This window comes from Rhea americana, unplaced genomic scaffold (genome assembly GCF_003343005.1).
Source record: "Rhea americana isolate MKP2758 unplaced genomic scaffold, rheAme1 scaffold_61, whole genome shotgun sequence".
NCBI classification, from domain to species: domain Eukaryota; kingdom Metazoa; phylum Chordata; class Aves; order Rheiformes; family Rheidae; genus Rhea; species Rhea americana.
The window spans coordinates 564,826-580,743 of record NW_028186768.1 but is presented as its reverse complement, the minus strand read 5'-3'; the positions used below and the strand labels follow the sequence as shown (position 1 = coordinate 580,743).

Here is a 15,918-nt window from a genome sequence, read left to right as displayed (position 1 = left end):
GTTGTAACTCAAAAACGTAGGATGATTAATTTTGAAAGTTGAAATGTATAGCAGACTCTGATTACATCTGAGTGTCTATAATTTAGCTACTTAGTAAAATTAACTTGACGTTTTTAGTGAGCTGTGAGGACAATAACGWGTGAAGAGACTGAAGCGCAAGTTTGACTGTGTGCTCTTTCCTTACCTCCCCCCCCTTTTCAATTTGCAAAGTTTAACTTTTTCGTTTTTTTTCCCCAGTATCTTTCCTCTAATCCAGACAGATGAATTTGCTTCCCCCTGCTGTCAGCAAAGACGACAACGTTTCATTTTTGAGCTTTCATTTCCCTTGATGGACAGGAGCTGCACGTACTCAGCAACCATAATCCGAGACAGAGGCTCAGGACCGCTCAGGTGGGGACCGTGGATTGGGATTTCCAAGTCAGGTAACGTTTATCAGAGCATGAAACCCACAGGAAGGCAGTGGGCCCTTAGACTAAATCCAGTTGCATAGTTAAAGAAGGCCTGTTTCTGAGAACTGCTGAAAAGTCAGCTGTACAAGGGAGCATGGAAACAGGCACCCTAAAAGTACAGACTTCATGTTGTTTTTCTTTAATAAAAATACATTTACGTACACAACAGATGCAAGGACAAGTGCTAGGCGTATGGAATCTGCCAGACGACCCTGCTAACCACTATGGACCAGATTATCCGAGACTTGTGCTGTATCTAGGGCTTGTGCGGGCAGTCACCCGGAGGTCGGGAGCGCGGCTGTGCCCACAGGGAGAAGGGAACAGCCCCAACCGTTCAGCACCACGTTCAAATAGAGAAGCAAAGGGATTAAGAGTGTCTTTGCAGCGGCCAGAGAATACTATATTTGAATATCAACACCTAGTTGGGAAAGGTGCGTGGCGGAGATAGTGGCTCTTACTATACACTGAAACCCAGAAACTCATTTGAACTAATCAATCAAAGYTTCGGGGAGGGGACTGGGGGAGCTCCTAGGGCTTGTCTTAGGCTCCGTGTGTTGTGCATGGATTCAGCTGAGTGTGCGTCACCAGAACTGTCAGGCTGACTCATGGCTCTCAGCCAACTCTTCGGGTGTACTAGCTATCTCCACAACCACATCCCAATAAACATAAACGGCTCTTCTGCGAGGGGGACTACTGCAGGTTGGTTGTTCTCTAGGGAGCGCTAGTCAAGAAGCCAGTRCAACTGCAAGCCTGGGTCGAGATCTCCCAGACCTGGTGCATAGCTTCTTGGATGACTAGTGACATCATCAACTTGAAACAAAATCATGCTTCGTGTGAAATTCATTTATTTCAACGGAGCTGTTGTACCCAATCATTGCTTTCAGTTACGGAGAGAGTTAAATTAGCCTGCCTTCCCGGGTCACTTTGTGCCACTGACAGCACATCGCATATAGTTGGTTCTGGCTGCTCCAGCAGCCAAGACTGAAGGTAAAATTGAAAAGGCCACAGGCGGGATGTGTGGAGCAGGTAGGGCGCACAACCAAGTATATTTTAGGATAATGTTCTCTGGCTTGGCCAAAATATTCCTATTATTTATATCAGCATGGGACGTAAAAGCCACATAATAAGATTTCTTTAAATTCAAGAAACATTCTTATGGGTTTTTAGCAGAAAAATGGATTGCACAACTGTCTTACTGTGTCCCTCAAAATGTTCTTCCTATCCGTACAGATCTCAGCAGGGTCTAACGTTTTACCAATAGCAAAATCTCTTTGGATTGTGACTTCTTGAAAGCAAGTTTCCAATACCCACGCTGAGTCATGACAGGCACTTCTACCACACCTTACAGATGCTGCAGATAGATACGGGCTGGACTAATTTCAGTCACTCTCAGGAAACAAATGAGCGACAGCAGCTGTTATGAACATTGCAATCACTTGGCTGCCTTGTTCAGTAAGTAAGCGCTCACATTTCTGAGGTTTTAAACAAAATAACACAAACAGATTTGTGGTTGTTCTCAATTTTAATGAATTGCCTGATTCTAAGCAGCATTTTCAGATCTAGCATCAAATCTAGGTTTCTAATAGGATAATGAGAAAGCTCAGCATCAGGTGGCTTCCAGAAAAATCTTCCAGAGATATGTTTATGTTTTATGTTATGTTTCAAATGCTTTAAAATACTGAACATTTCTCACAGTACTACAAAACAATGACAGTTGGCAGAATTAAGTACTTTAACTGCATTCTTTAATTTCAGCAATATAGAAACAGTTGAGGTGGATCATGCTCTTGATTCTTTCAGAACCTGTTTGACTATAACAACAAGTGGTTTTCTAACACAAGTACAAATACAAAATTTCAAATGAGCCAGCTTTTAAAAAAATCTGGATTTTTGTTCAATACTTCCAGTACCTGTTTTCTGTAATAAATATTAAAAACCATCCTTTACATCACAGAAAATGTTAAATAAGTTATTTACCAAAAGCTTTTCTTTTCTTTTTTTCCTCTTCTTTTCTTTTTTTTTTTTCCTGACAAAGGCTGACTCCAATAAAAGAGCTAAATGAACATTTTTACATCAATAAATAGTAAGGCACGAAGAAGCATACAACAGTCACGGGAATAGTCTTTATTAATGGATCTTTCTCCTTCAGAGAATCCTTTTTTTGCTGGTGTAGGAAGCCGCTTTTTGATTCTCTGCTGGTTGAACCTGATTAGAAAAGCAATAATTATTACTATTTTGCAGTACCTCAAATGCACACCATTTGTTCCTSGTGTTGAGCCATAATCCTGCAAAAGGATCTGTAAATATGAACCTCCTATATTCAGCAGATCTTCAAATTAAAGTGATAAGGTTTCTATAAGCATACAGACCTCTTTATGTCATCAACTTGTAACTCAGGGAGGGATGAGACAACAGTATAGCAGCTGCTTAAGCAAGGGTTTTGAGAAGGCACGGCTGACAAAGATAATGAAGGAAAGATTCATAGAGAATTTAAGGGAGAGCAGGGAAACGTACAATCATTCAGAGTGGAATGGTGTGAGGAGAAGTATGGGATTTACGGGACAAGAAATATATAATATCCTTCAGGGAGTAAAGTCTGAACCTTCTGGGAGAAATCAAATCTGAAGAGTGAATAGTCAAACACTCAAACTAATTTAATACACTGCATTAGCAAATAGCTGTTTACAGAAGCTTTGCCTATTGGGTCTATATTTTAAAAAAGCAGCACCAGTTATTAACACATACAGCAGCTTTAAATAAGGATTCTTTTTGCAAGCTTAGCCAGTAGACAGGTTATTAGACTGTGACCTGCTGAAAATAAACTACTGGAAGAAGCAGACAGACATGCAAATATTGATCTAGAGAAAGTATCAGAAAAGTTACTTGGTTACTTAGCTAGTTGCTTGTTCAGTCATAAAACTCTAATTTAAACATTAAGTATTACGGAATGCTTACTTACCATGCTAAACTGTTGTCACGTAGACTTGATCATAACACTGTGCCCCAGTGGCAAACCCAAAGCAAATTAGACTAATGCTAATGAATGTATGCCACCAGCTTTAAATGTAAGCAGAAATTTTACTTACTTCCAGGTTTCCTCTAGCCTTCTTCAAGACATCATGAGTTAAAACCACTGGAAAGAAAGAGCAGATTAAACAGAATACTACATGGTTTTTCTATAAAGTTCTCTTTACTGGAATCTTATGCCCAAATATTAACGTATGCACATATGTTTACAAGATGGCCAGTGACCAGGCAAGCCCCACTCTCATGCAGCCCCCTCCCCACCAGTTCAACTTTCTTACCAAAATCCAGAGCTGGTACTCCCTCCTAAACATGTTTTAAAAGCTCAAGCTGCTGTACAAACCTCCAATTACAACAAGCCAAGATACAGGGGCAATATTATAAAAACAGAAATAGTTATAGAGGAGCAGAATAATTTGCTCAGGACCACAGGGCAGGTCAGAAGCAGTGCCAGCACCAGAATGCCATTTCCTACTCCCTGGCCTATATTCCAACTACCACTTAATCAACTATTCAGATGTAAGCGCTATATGGGAAGTCTTTTCAAAGTGTTTCTCCCATAACAAGAACTATATATGTGAAAACGGACATCTCACCACTACACTTAACATCACAGGTGTGCACAGCCCCATGTGATACTGATGACCTGGATCCTTTGATCCAAGGTTATCAAAGGGATCACCTTCTGTCCATTTTAAGGAAAGATGGTGAATGATCTAACTACAATTTAACATATTAGGTAGATTATTGAGGGCAGGGGAGGCTGACAGAAACAGTAGGATGGAGTGGTTTAGGGAAAGGATGAGATTGGGAAGAGGAGGACAGATGGCAAAACAAGTCAGCTAGCTCCTCCAGAAGTTCAAGGACAAAGCAACCTATATAGCTTAGAGGAAAGCATGGGTGGCTTGCTCTGAAGAATTCCACGTTTTCTTTATTCATGCAGCTAGTTAGCCTCTGTGGGGAGAGAAAAAGACCTGTGAATGGAGGAGGGGATGCTTCCAAACAAAACTGATATTTAGAAACGTCAGGTTAAATATGTGATTCTCTACTCTGTGTCACCTCTATAACCACTGAAAAATACCACTCACAAGTACCAATTTAATATTCCAGTCTCAAAAATAAACAATTTAGCCATAATAAAGATTTTTCATTACAATAATAAGAACCCAACAACTCCAAGGGTATAGCTGTCATGAGATAATTATACCCTTGGCGGATTACTGCAATTTGGCATTGCATTGTTACATGCTCAGAGGTTCAGATGAGGGTTATAAGCAATGAGTTCTCTCTCCTGAAGAAAGTATATGGAAAACTCGGAGCCACAAGAATGTTCCAGTCCCTGCCTCTAAACTTTTTTTTAGGAATGCTGAAGTAAATAACAGTGGGAGCCCGGATATTCTCCGTGGAGCTGACCAGCTAACAGGGAATGAAGGCAGGCAAGGTCACCTCCTGGGAAGCCTGTGGTTTCTTACTAGCAAAAGGAGAAAGGAAGAAATAAAAAGAAAGAAATGTATACATCGTAATAAAATTCAGTAGCTTCCTGTGATTCATCAGTTTTGTTGTATGCTTGGTCAGGAATTTGTGTACGGATGCAATTTAGAAACATTTCTGAAATTGCTCCTTAAGGCAAAGGTAACTTGACATCTGTAATTCCCATAATCAATGAAACTTATAGAAAATTGTATCTAGGTCTTTCAGGATAGCAGAGTGCTCTCTGCTTATAGAGATCTCTGCTAGTAAATTCATTTCACCTGGCAAACTAGATCTTTGAAAATCAAAAATATCAAATTCAGTACATGAAGAGAATTCAGAGTTCGTGACACTAATAGTGAAGCTGCTACTAGCCAAGTAGTACTTTGCATTAAGAAGATTTCAAAAAAAGCAGGCTTCGTTTTATTAAGACCTAATTAAGAAGAGGTTGAACATGCTGAAAAGAGTGAGCAAAGTTAGAGGGAGATGTTCGGTTCTATTTTTGAAAGTGTGGGGTAGAGAGGGCAGCAGTAGTGGCTGTAGGGATAAGGTGTTGGTCATTACACCAGAATCTCTACCATTTATGCTCTGCACAGCCCTACTGAAATTACCCAGTAAGTCTCCAAGAGATGTCACTGGAACATGAATACTAACCAAACTAAATCAGTAGATCTATCTGACAGATATTATTTGGACAGATGTTAACTTTGATTTTCATATAGCAACTCCAGACTGAGCTATTTAACATTAAAACCTGAACAAAACATAACTTTGTATTTAATACAAGTAACTTCCATGTCACTTGATACAGCACCTTTGAAAGAAGTGACCAAACCAGTCAACAAATACTAAATCAAGAATCTTCAGGCAGAAGGTATACGTAACATACGTATAAAAATTATAAGCTGTGGAACAAGATAACATTAATAGCTCTATGCTGCATTTAAATGACTTGAGCAACTTAAGTATTATGGCCATTTTCTTTAATTTGTATGTTGTGTAACATCTTACATTCCAAATTAATTATTCGTGAGGACATGAATGCAAGTCATTCAGTCCTATCTCTAAGAGAAGTTAATGATAGATTTTCTAAGAAAAGAAATCCACCTCTAGCAGTACACGTATTGCCAGAGCAATTGGGAAGGCAGAGGAAATGTATAGCTAGGTAGCCATGAAGTATAAAAATAAAATAAGAACCAGGAATGCAGCAATCACTAACACTGATCAATGATGACTTTCTCCATGTTTTCCTTCAGCTGGTTTGTGGAGTGCAAGCGTTTCACTGTGCTGTGTAACTTCTTTTCTTGCTCAGACAGTTTCTTACGCAACCTAAATATTTCTGCTTTCATTCCTTCATCCTAAATTGAAAGAATATTATATCAGAATTATTACAAAAACTACATTATACATGGTAAATTGCTATATAGTTTTGTACAAGAGCCCTCAAACTTCTGCAGGATACAGACAAGTTCTTCAAGGAGTGCCACATCACTCACTGCCTGTTGCTCCAGCTTCACTTAACTCCTGCCATCTGCCACAAGGCAACCAACATTTATAGAGGAAAGCGTTATAAGGAATGAACTCATGTATTCTTAGCTGACTTTTATCACAATTAATTGTTATGATATTCTGAGAAAGGACTTAACACCACTGTTTATTTTTTTGCTTTTCATCTTCCATTCCTTTCATTTCTTTTGCTCTGAGCTAGAAAACATAATAAAGGCCAGTGCTATGGGACCAGCAAATATCCCATATGCCAGGTTCAAAACTTCCAGCTTCCTTCTCTAAGGCAGCTTCAACAGTGGATGCTAACTTAATCAAAGGCCTGAAAGGCAGCTTACAAGTGACAGAGACAGTTTTATTGCAAAATTACTTGCTAGCATCATTATTTAAGGTTCAGTTTTCACCACCACTTCCATCCAATTATGGGCAGTATCTTGTAGAAAAGGACTACTAGTAGCTCTGACATAGTCTGCCAGTATTGCTGATCTGGATCCTCATAGAAATTTAAACTTGAACATTTTTCTTGCTGTTGTACCACTTGTTAAATAATAATGTCTTCTGGAATTCTCCCCTAGCATTTAGCTCTTCAGAAGAAGCAATTACTAACAACTCCTGTGGGGCTGAACAGAAGGCAGTGAATACTCAGTATCTTTTAGAATCAAAYTTCAAGACACATTCTTTCATATACTGCATTTAAGACATCAGAAGCAATCAGATGTCCTTATGATTTCAGCACATTGGGTAAGAAACTCTAGAAAAGATTCTATAAGATTCTGATTAGGTTTAGTCTTGGAGACGGACATCTCCAACACTGGGTCAGATTTTCAGGGACTGATCCAGATCAAGAAGGTTTAGATCAGTAAGAAACAGATGCATCAGAGAAATACTGAAACATTTGTGCATCTGTATGTTATGTTCAGATACAGCAATCCAGGCCAGCATATAGCTGTCTATATAAGTTTTATATATACGGGGAGAAATGAAAGTGTACACACTTCAAGACATTCAAAATACAGAATTGTAATATGAGTGATCTGTATTAGACAGTACAGTTTATTCTTACTACTTTTGTGATTTTACACATTTAAGGCCAATAGAAAATATTAACAAAAAATGTTACTAAAATCATATATAAAAAATTTGCTTTCCTAAGCCTTTAGTTTTTCAGCAATATACTGCCTCCCTGAAGAAACGCACACAAAAACCTCAGGGAAAACATTTCAGATTTATTTTAAAGCCAGAGTTTGAAACAGTTTCATTGTTGAGTGGTAATATTATGATACTATAGATAAGTCATTCTTCATTCAGTTTACTTTCATTCATTTGCATAATACAATCCTTTTTGGTTAAAATATTATAAAACTTGTCTTGAGTTTTTGTCACACTAAAAAAATCTTTGTTTTACAGCTTAGGCATCAAAAACGTAAAAGTAAAATGTAGCTCAGTTTACATCAAAGTTGCTGAAATTTTTGTTGTCATTGGCATATACATAATCAAATTGAGTTTGTGTTTTTATAACAGGGAGACCAATCCTTTTCTCATTAAAATGGAATGGTTGTCATCTGCCTACATCTGCTGACTATTACAAGAGAGGTGTAACAGACTGCATCTTTACTTATGAAGTCTTTTGTGAATATATCCCCCAGCACACACTATGATCAGGACAGAAAGCCAGTACATGTTCAGCCTTAGTCTTCAAAGACTAGAGCTACCTAAATCTGCGTGGCCAGAGACTGCAGACTGGGTATCCTGGGTTGATGATCTTCAAAAGATTTTCCTGAGTGACATGTTCCTAACTTGTGCATCCTGCTCGACACATGTTACAACAGTTCAAAAAAACCCAAACAAAACAAAACATAATAGTACCTGAGTGCCATGTGTAGTATTGGGTGCAGCTTTCAGTGGAAGGGAAACTCTCCAGAGAAGTTTCAATAAACGCGCAGCCTCTTCTAAAATCTGCTGTACTGTGTGAATACTTGCAGAAAAGCTATGCAGTGGTGCTTGGTCTGAAACCTATAGCGTAGGATTACAGATATGTTATATATTACCTTTAAAATATTATGAAATTGTCATCTTAATTAATAGTGTAAATACAGTTAGTAAGATTTCATTTTTAAGATTACGTACACAGCTAGTGGGTRCCACAAAAAAGATAATTTATTAGTTTAAAAAGACTCTTGAATTATACATGATGTGAAAAATTGAGGGAGGGAGAATATTTATCCTAATCAATAACCATGATTAATAATAGGTTACATTTACTAGATTTTCTATGGAAAGAGTTGGCAACTCTCTTCTTTCTCTATTTGCATTTTGTGTCATGGTATTTGAAAGTCAAATGACTACAGACATCAATTTAAGCAATATAGATGTTTCTTCCTTAGCAGACCCTTTAAACTGTTCCATTTAATGCTAAAATAACTATCAGGACACACATAAAATGTTTTCCTCTGCTGATAGATGAGAAAGCCAAATTGAAGAAATTGCATAAATGTGAAATAAAGGAGAAAAAGGAGGGAAAGAATGCAAGGGGAGCAAATAAATTACCAGTGCAACTGCGATAAAGAAAGGGGGAGGGTAGTGAAAGAAAAGCATTCATGCTTCCTGCCCCCATCCAGCATATCATCTGAATACTTATTTTGCATTGTTACCTAACCAGAATCCTCCTGTCACGTAAAACATCCCATTTGCTAAGTAGTCTAAAACTTCAGTGATGCAAAAGCTCTGTAGGAAACTGCAAATTGTGAAACATACTGCTTTTATCTTTACACAAACCAAAAATGTTAAAATCTTACACGGAGGTTACTTTTTCAGGCATTATTAGTATTTAATTAGGTTATTTGAATATGATACTTCAGAGAGTGTTAATTGCCATCCAGACATTGTTTTACCACGTGAGTACATGTGACACCACAAAAAGGGTTTCAGAATTGTTGTAAGCTGCATCTTCAATTAGCTTTACTAATTATAACTATGAAAGAGAAACAGTGCAGACTCAACCATGCAGTTACCACTTTCTGTTTTTTAAAAACCCATGGGCATGGTTTTTACAACATTTATATTATTGTAAAATCATAAGAGTAGAAGGGACCTTCATTAGTCACCTAGCTTACCTTCTTTCTCCAAGGCAGGAAAACTCTATATACAATTTTTCAAAAACATTAATGTAACCTGTTCTTAAAAAAGTGTCTCCAGTGACAGTGATTCAACAGTGTCCCTGAGCAGTCTCCATTCCAGCATTTCACTATTTTTACCACTGGCATATTTTTCAAATGTCTGATCTCAGCTTTTCCTGTTGCAATTTAAGTATCTTAGTTCATTATTATCTGCCATGAACATGCACAAATTATTCCCTTCCTTTTGCTGAAGCTGGTAGTTAGATTTGTCTTATTCCATCCAACCCAAATACATTACCAGCCCACTAACTGTATCCAGGAATTAACAATAATAAGTAATAACAGAATAAAGTAAATAAATGTTATTTTTCTCTCTGGATTTTACAGGAAAAAAGTTAAGTATCTGCTATATAAAATACTTTCTTTCATACATTAGTCAATACGAGGCAAACATTTAATTGCTTGAAGAATTATTATGCTTAAGACTACAGCAGGCACACCAGTGACTTGATATAATGGTGTCACATGTGATTCAGAAAGGAGCATACACTGTGTCTTTGAAGACCAGATCATTAATAAGATATTCAAATTGCTAGACTAGCTAATGATACTGCTAATATATTCAAAAAATACCAGGAAGCGGAAAAAATACAGTGCAACCCTCATTACATCACATACATGCATCAGTCGTTAACATACAGTTATCACCTGGTGTTGCTAGAGGGCAAAACATAGGTATGTGGGGTATTTATCAGCTATGTATCTTCAGCCACAAATTAGCTTTCTTCCAATTGTCTCATATTTCCTGGGCTTATCCAAAACCTTCGTTATAACAAAACTGCCTAAATTATTTTTATCTTTAGGTTACTGATACATACCSTCAGTTGAAACCCTTTCTAAGCATTTTAGAGGTTTATCTGTTTTGTTTCGTTTTTTATRTAATTTTCCAGTATAACAACTACTAGTTTCTGAAGTAAAAAGCAAGTAGTTCCACCTTATTTGAAGTTGCAAGTAAAAGTGAGATTGCTTATAAAAAGACCAGAATGAACTGATCTACCCATAGCCTCATTAGCCCAGAATTACACATAGGTGCCTGCATCTAGATGAGTCTTGGACTGTCAAAGTTGAGGTGCCCCGACAGTTACTCAGAGAAGCCTGCTGCACCATTTGCCTGGTTCTTTGTTTGTGTAATCTATACACCTTGCATCTCTACGCAAAATTCACCATCCCCTAACAGCTTTCACTGCTTACCTTTATTCCAGGCTCCTGCAGTTTCRTACCAGTGGCCTCTCTCAAAGAAACGTCCATTTCTGCTAAAACCTGCTGCCCTTCTGAAATCTGTTTCCTCAGAGCATTATAATCCTCAATCAAGCCAAGAACATGCCGTCCATTTCTGTCTGCCCACATACGATGTCCAGGCACAAGACGAGGGGTACATGCAGTACTAGAAGAGGAGGTGCTACTGCCAWGTGAAGTACTGTCTAAATCATCTTTAGATGCTAAGTGTGTGCCTAGGATAGAAAAAAAGGAAGATTTAACTTTTTCTAACCTTACATGAAAAGCAGATCAACACKAGAGTTCTATTAATCAGAAAGTCTGGGATAAGGGTGATATGCATGTTTAAGAGGCTTTTGCGTTATTTTTGCTAGTGACATGCACTGTCCACCAACATTTCTGTGAGCAGCAGYGCATCTGCAAAGATTTTCTATATATCAAAATGGGAGTGAGAAGAGTTTATCAGTAGAAGTGAACTTAAAAWAATTTTTAAAAAGAGATCTTCCAAGCCCTGCTTGTGTTCCTTTTTTTTGCTGATGTTACACTTGGGGTCAGGAAGCAGGGAAACACAGCTGGTTTTCTAGTAGCGAGGGCATGTATCTGCCAGCATTTACTTATATTTATGATCTAAGCATCTATCCAAAGCCCTAGATATCTCTCAAAATCAAGTTGTACTCAGAAAATCTAAAATACATCCTGAATGAAGATGATAAAATCAACAAATATAAGCTTCCTATTTACTCTCCACAAAAAGTATGACATTCTCCTCAGCTATATAATCCGTAAGACTGTATCTATATCATCCCTCTTCAGTCATTCTAAATTCCCAAATACCTATGAGAAAAAAATACACTGTGGGAAAAGTATGACAGTACCTCTAGAAAGCCAATAAATTTGGCTGTGACGTTCCAAGGAATCTTCCTGGTCCATATCAAACCAAGCTATCAAACCTGTATCTCARTTTTCTCAAGGAAATAACTAGCTTCTCCATTTCTTAACTGCTTAACTTRATATAGGTCAAGGGCAACATCTAGGACTCTATCTAGAAAGTTATCAGGAACAAATGCAATTTGGGGATATTGGTAATACGTATTTGTTGCCTGATAGTCGCTCCACATCTACTTGATCGTGACTGGCTCTAAAGAGACATTTGTGTAGGAAGCACATGATTGTAAGTTAATGTGCAAGTAGTAAGGGCACAGGAAAGGCTAGCAATCCTTAAAATTTATCTGCTGCAGTCAGCATCTGCCTGACTCATACAGAGTGGTGTGGAGTACGCTCATTATGTTCTTCACCTGAAGTATGACTCTGATCAGGCATGGTGGGCCCTTCAGAGAAGTAAGGTGGTAGGAAAACCTGCTACATCTCATGAGCTCTCACACTACTCCTCTGATTAGTGCAGCTTACTCTGTGTGGTGCATATGGTTAGATAGACGTATGTGCGCAAAGTGTGTGAACAAAAAGCTCCACTATTATTTCTTCTCAGAACATGACATATACATGTACAGGCAGGAGGGTTGGCTTTATGCTGTAAGTACAGGAAGCTGTTCCTATGAAGGGTATATTAGCAGCAAAGAACGTTCTTATGCCCTTGTACCCCACATACATTTCTACTGGGGCCACAGTCTAACCCTGAGTGTAAACATCACATTTTCCCCAATTTGCTGAAATGATATTGCTTAACAGTGATTAAAATAAAGATAAAATATTCTTCAAGGACATAGAGGGGACAAATGATTTATACAACCACCACATTGTGCACTTACTGATGATTCTTGAGCAATATATAGTCACCCTTAGCAAATGCTATAGGGCTGTGCATTAAAAAGAATTCCCAGGTAAGCAAAATTTATGGCAGTTTAATGTAGGCATCCTTCCATCTCAGACACTGCCTGCAAACGCCTTTCCTGAATGAAAAGCATTTGACAGTTGGAGGCTATAAGACGGTACAGTGTGCATTTCACCTCTAGATGCACTAATAGCTCTAACAGGAAAGCAATTTGAAAGGCTGATAGGCAGCTCCTGAATCACGCAGTTGATGTTGTACGAGGCTTTAAGAGAAAAGCAGCATCTTTAAAGAACAAGGCGTAGGTTCTACAGTACAATAAAAGCATGTATGGCACAGTACCATTCATTCCCGCATAAYGCTGAGATTCTTGTTTGAAAAGGTAGTCGATATTCACAGCTGACATTGAGCCCACTTCCTCTCTCTTTTCTTTTGAAAGCTGTTCCTCTAATTTTTCATGCAAAGTCTTGTTTGTCTCTATGCTTCTTTCAAGCTGTACTCGCAAACTCTGTATTTCAGTCAGTAGTTCATGTAAGTCAAGTGGATTATTTTGATCTTTTCGAAATTCTTCTGATGCACCATGTCTGGAATCTGAGAATATTTTAACAAAAACACTTAACATCTTTAACAATTAAAGTAATATTAGCTGTTATCGGAATGCTGAGCAAGTAATTTATAGCCAGCTTTATCCTCAATATTAAGAATTAACTACAAACAGTATTGAGATAATAGTTTGACAAAAAAAGGAAGTCTTAATTGCTTCTACCCTCAAAAGACTTAAAAAGCTGAAAATTATTTTCACTTTGTCCGTAAAAGCTAGCAAGTCTCATACCAAAAGCAAAATTATAATAATAAGAGAATGAAGAGGATTTACAAAATTTGAAGTGCATTAATACGCAGTCTAGAGAAAGAAAAAGGAACAGGTAATCCTGGAGTGAGGAGGAGGGATCAAGTACATCTGGGAGTTTAATTTTAYATACTGAAGGAAAAGGAGAACAGTGATCACTTGGCAACCAGAGGAACCAACCTGAACCTCTGAAAAGCAAGAGCTGTGTTCGTCTTTTCTTAGAAGGGAGTCAGTACAGAAACAATCCCATGTATTCTTTCATGCTGAAATCAAACTGTTCTCCAGAGAGCAGGAAGGGGCTCACAACAGCATGAGGACAGCGCTGCTAGTCTCTAATTATGTTATGAGTTCCGCAAGGAAACTTACTTCTGTCCCTGAGCCAGCTTTTGCTTAAAGCTCTCTGCCAACAATTGAGAAGAAAAATTAACTTCTACATGAACTCTTAATCAAAAATTTGCTGGATCCTATAGAAAGCATACAGCAAAGACCACCTTTCTGGTCTGATAAAGACAAAACTTCTACCAAATCACATCATCAACTATGTGGTGGTGCAACCACCTTAAAGGAGTAGGAAGAGTCTCATATATAAATCTCATTTCTACYTCTCACCTTTAGTGACAAAAAACACATGGGAAATTATTAAATGTCTCATTTAGAAAGCAGTGCCAGTACTTCTCTCTAGCCATAGAGGGAAGACACTATTCTCATATTCCGTCTTAAGAGAAAGCACAAGTTATCTGAGTAAGCACAAGCTGCAGGAATGGAACAGCAAGTGTTTAGATGACAAGTAAATACTCAGTATCTCCATGAAACTTATTCAGCCTGAGCCACTGCTTCTTCAATACTTGCAGTTAACTTAGCTGCTAACAAGATAAAAGAAACTTTGGTGTGCCTGCTCAGAACATAATCACACAGCACAACTTCACAGCTATATTCTTATGTAAAAAGTAGCATTCTAGCCTCAACTTGTTGCTTTATTTTCTCTAGCAGACATAGGTAGAAGCAAAGAAACATTGACCTAGCCTTACTGTCCTGACAAGATCATGTTCAGAGACGGAAGGGTTGCAAGGACCAAGAACTGTATAGAAACAATTGTGCATTTATACCTGTCTTCCTTCTCCTTGCTTCTTCCAACTTTTCATAGACCTTGAGTTCAATTCGGAGTGACTGCAGTAATTTGTCATTCTCAGAGAGCTGATGTTGCTTTATATTCACTTCTGTTTGCAACCTGTAATGTTCCAATGCACCTCTAAGTTAAAAATTAAATTCTTCTTATTCTTCATTTCAAAATCTAAAACCCATTCCCCTTTCTTCCATAATTTTTCCTTTGCCTTTTGAATATAGCTATGCATCTCATTAATGTTAATGGCCACAGCTAAACACATGCATGTCACACTGACAGTTTCTTCTCTAAATGAATGTCTAAATATGGACAGACTCAATACCTGTTTAATTCATTACGACTGCTGTAAATCTCACGCGTCAGATATCTGGCTTCATCCTCCTTTTTGCAAATTTGTTTTTGCAGTCTTTCATTTTCTTTCTTGATGCATTCATAATCCTTGTGAAGATGCTCAATGAYTGCATTCTTCTTAGAAAGAGATTCTCTTAACTTTTCATTTTCCTTTTGTTTGTCTGCAACAAGAAGAAATGCAAGGTATTCACAATGCCCACAACACACTGAAGCCACGCTTTTTAACAAAATCAGCTTTCTTAGAGACAGACGAAGTAACAGCTGCTCTTGTGAGCTTTAGGATTGCAGTATTTTGGTTTTTTAATTATTTTTGGTAGACGCATTTTCCATAACAGTACAACATTCAACCTCCAGGACTCCCAATGAATTCAATAAAGGATCTCAATAGGAACCTGTGCACATCCTGACACAGCAAAGGCCCCCAACACCTCTTGAAATTGTTCAGAAGGATAGCATTCAAAAACTTGTAGCAGCATGTTTCCGAAGCAGGTACGTGAATTTTACCTAGCCTCACCAAATTACAAATTCGACTTCTTTTTAAGAAGGAAAGAGCAGATTAGGGTTGTTCCCATCTCTTTGTCCCATAACAGTCCCTCCATCCTCACCCTCCTGGAGCTACTTACCTGCTAACTCTATCATACCAGTCCTTCTTTCCTTGGAAAAAGCAATTCCTCCAAACTGGTTCTGTGCCAAGGAACTGTTGGTAGGAACAACTGATGATATTGAGATACCTACTACTAGAGAGGCTTAAGGGACAAATAACCAAGTTTGTGACCCTAGGTTTAACACTGAGGAGGTGGCAACCTCGGTGAAGAAACGGAGAGGAGTTGTCCCATTTCCTGACAGTTAGAAATTCACTCATCTTCAGCAGATATCGTAATTCCCATGTGCTGTTAAATATGTGCATCCCCAGCCCTTCACTATTGAAGAAGTCAAAGCTAAGACTAGACAGAAAGCACTTGAGACTAAAGCAA

General features: G+C 38.1%; 1 protein-coding gene across 3 annotated transcripts in view; it reads right to left on the bottom strand.

Moving 5' to 3' along the window:
• Nucleotides 1-2,177: 2,177 nt before the first annotated feature.
• Nucleotides 2,178-15,918, bottom strand: part of CDK5RAP2 (CDK5 regulatory subunit associated protein 2) — an 80,995-nt gene continuing 67,254 nt past the window's right edge. For all 3 annotated transcript variants that reach the window (XM_085320086.1, XM_085320087.1, XM_085320085.1), the window contains exons 31-38: nt 14,916-15,105; nt 14,577-14,698; nt 12,966-13,214; nt 10,814-11,073; nt 8,313-8,459; nt 6,163-6,301; nt 3,536-3,582; nt 2,178-2,654 (exon numbers count right to left, since the gene is read on the bottom strand). In XM_085320086.1, coding sequence (XP_085176212.1) covers nt 2,595-2,654; nt 3,536-3,582; nt 6,163-6,301; nt 8,313-8,459; nt 10,814-11,073; nt 12,966-13,214; nt 14,577-14,698; nt 14,916-15,105 — 1,214 coding nt within the window. In that variant the 3' untranslated portion in view covers nt 2,178-2,594. The remainder of the gene's footprint in view (nt 2,655-3,535; nt 3,583-6,162; nt 6,302-8,312; nt 8,460-10,813; nt 11,074-12,965; nt 13,215-14,576; nt 14,699-14,915; nt 15,106-15,918) is intronic.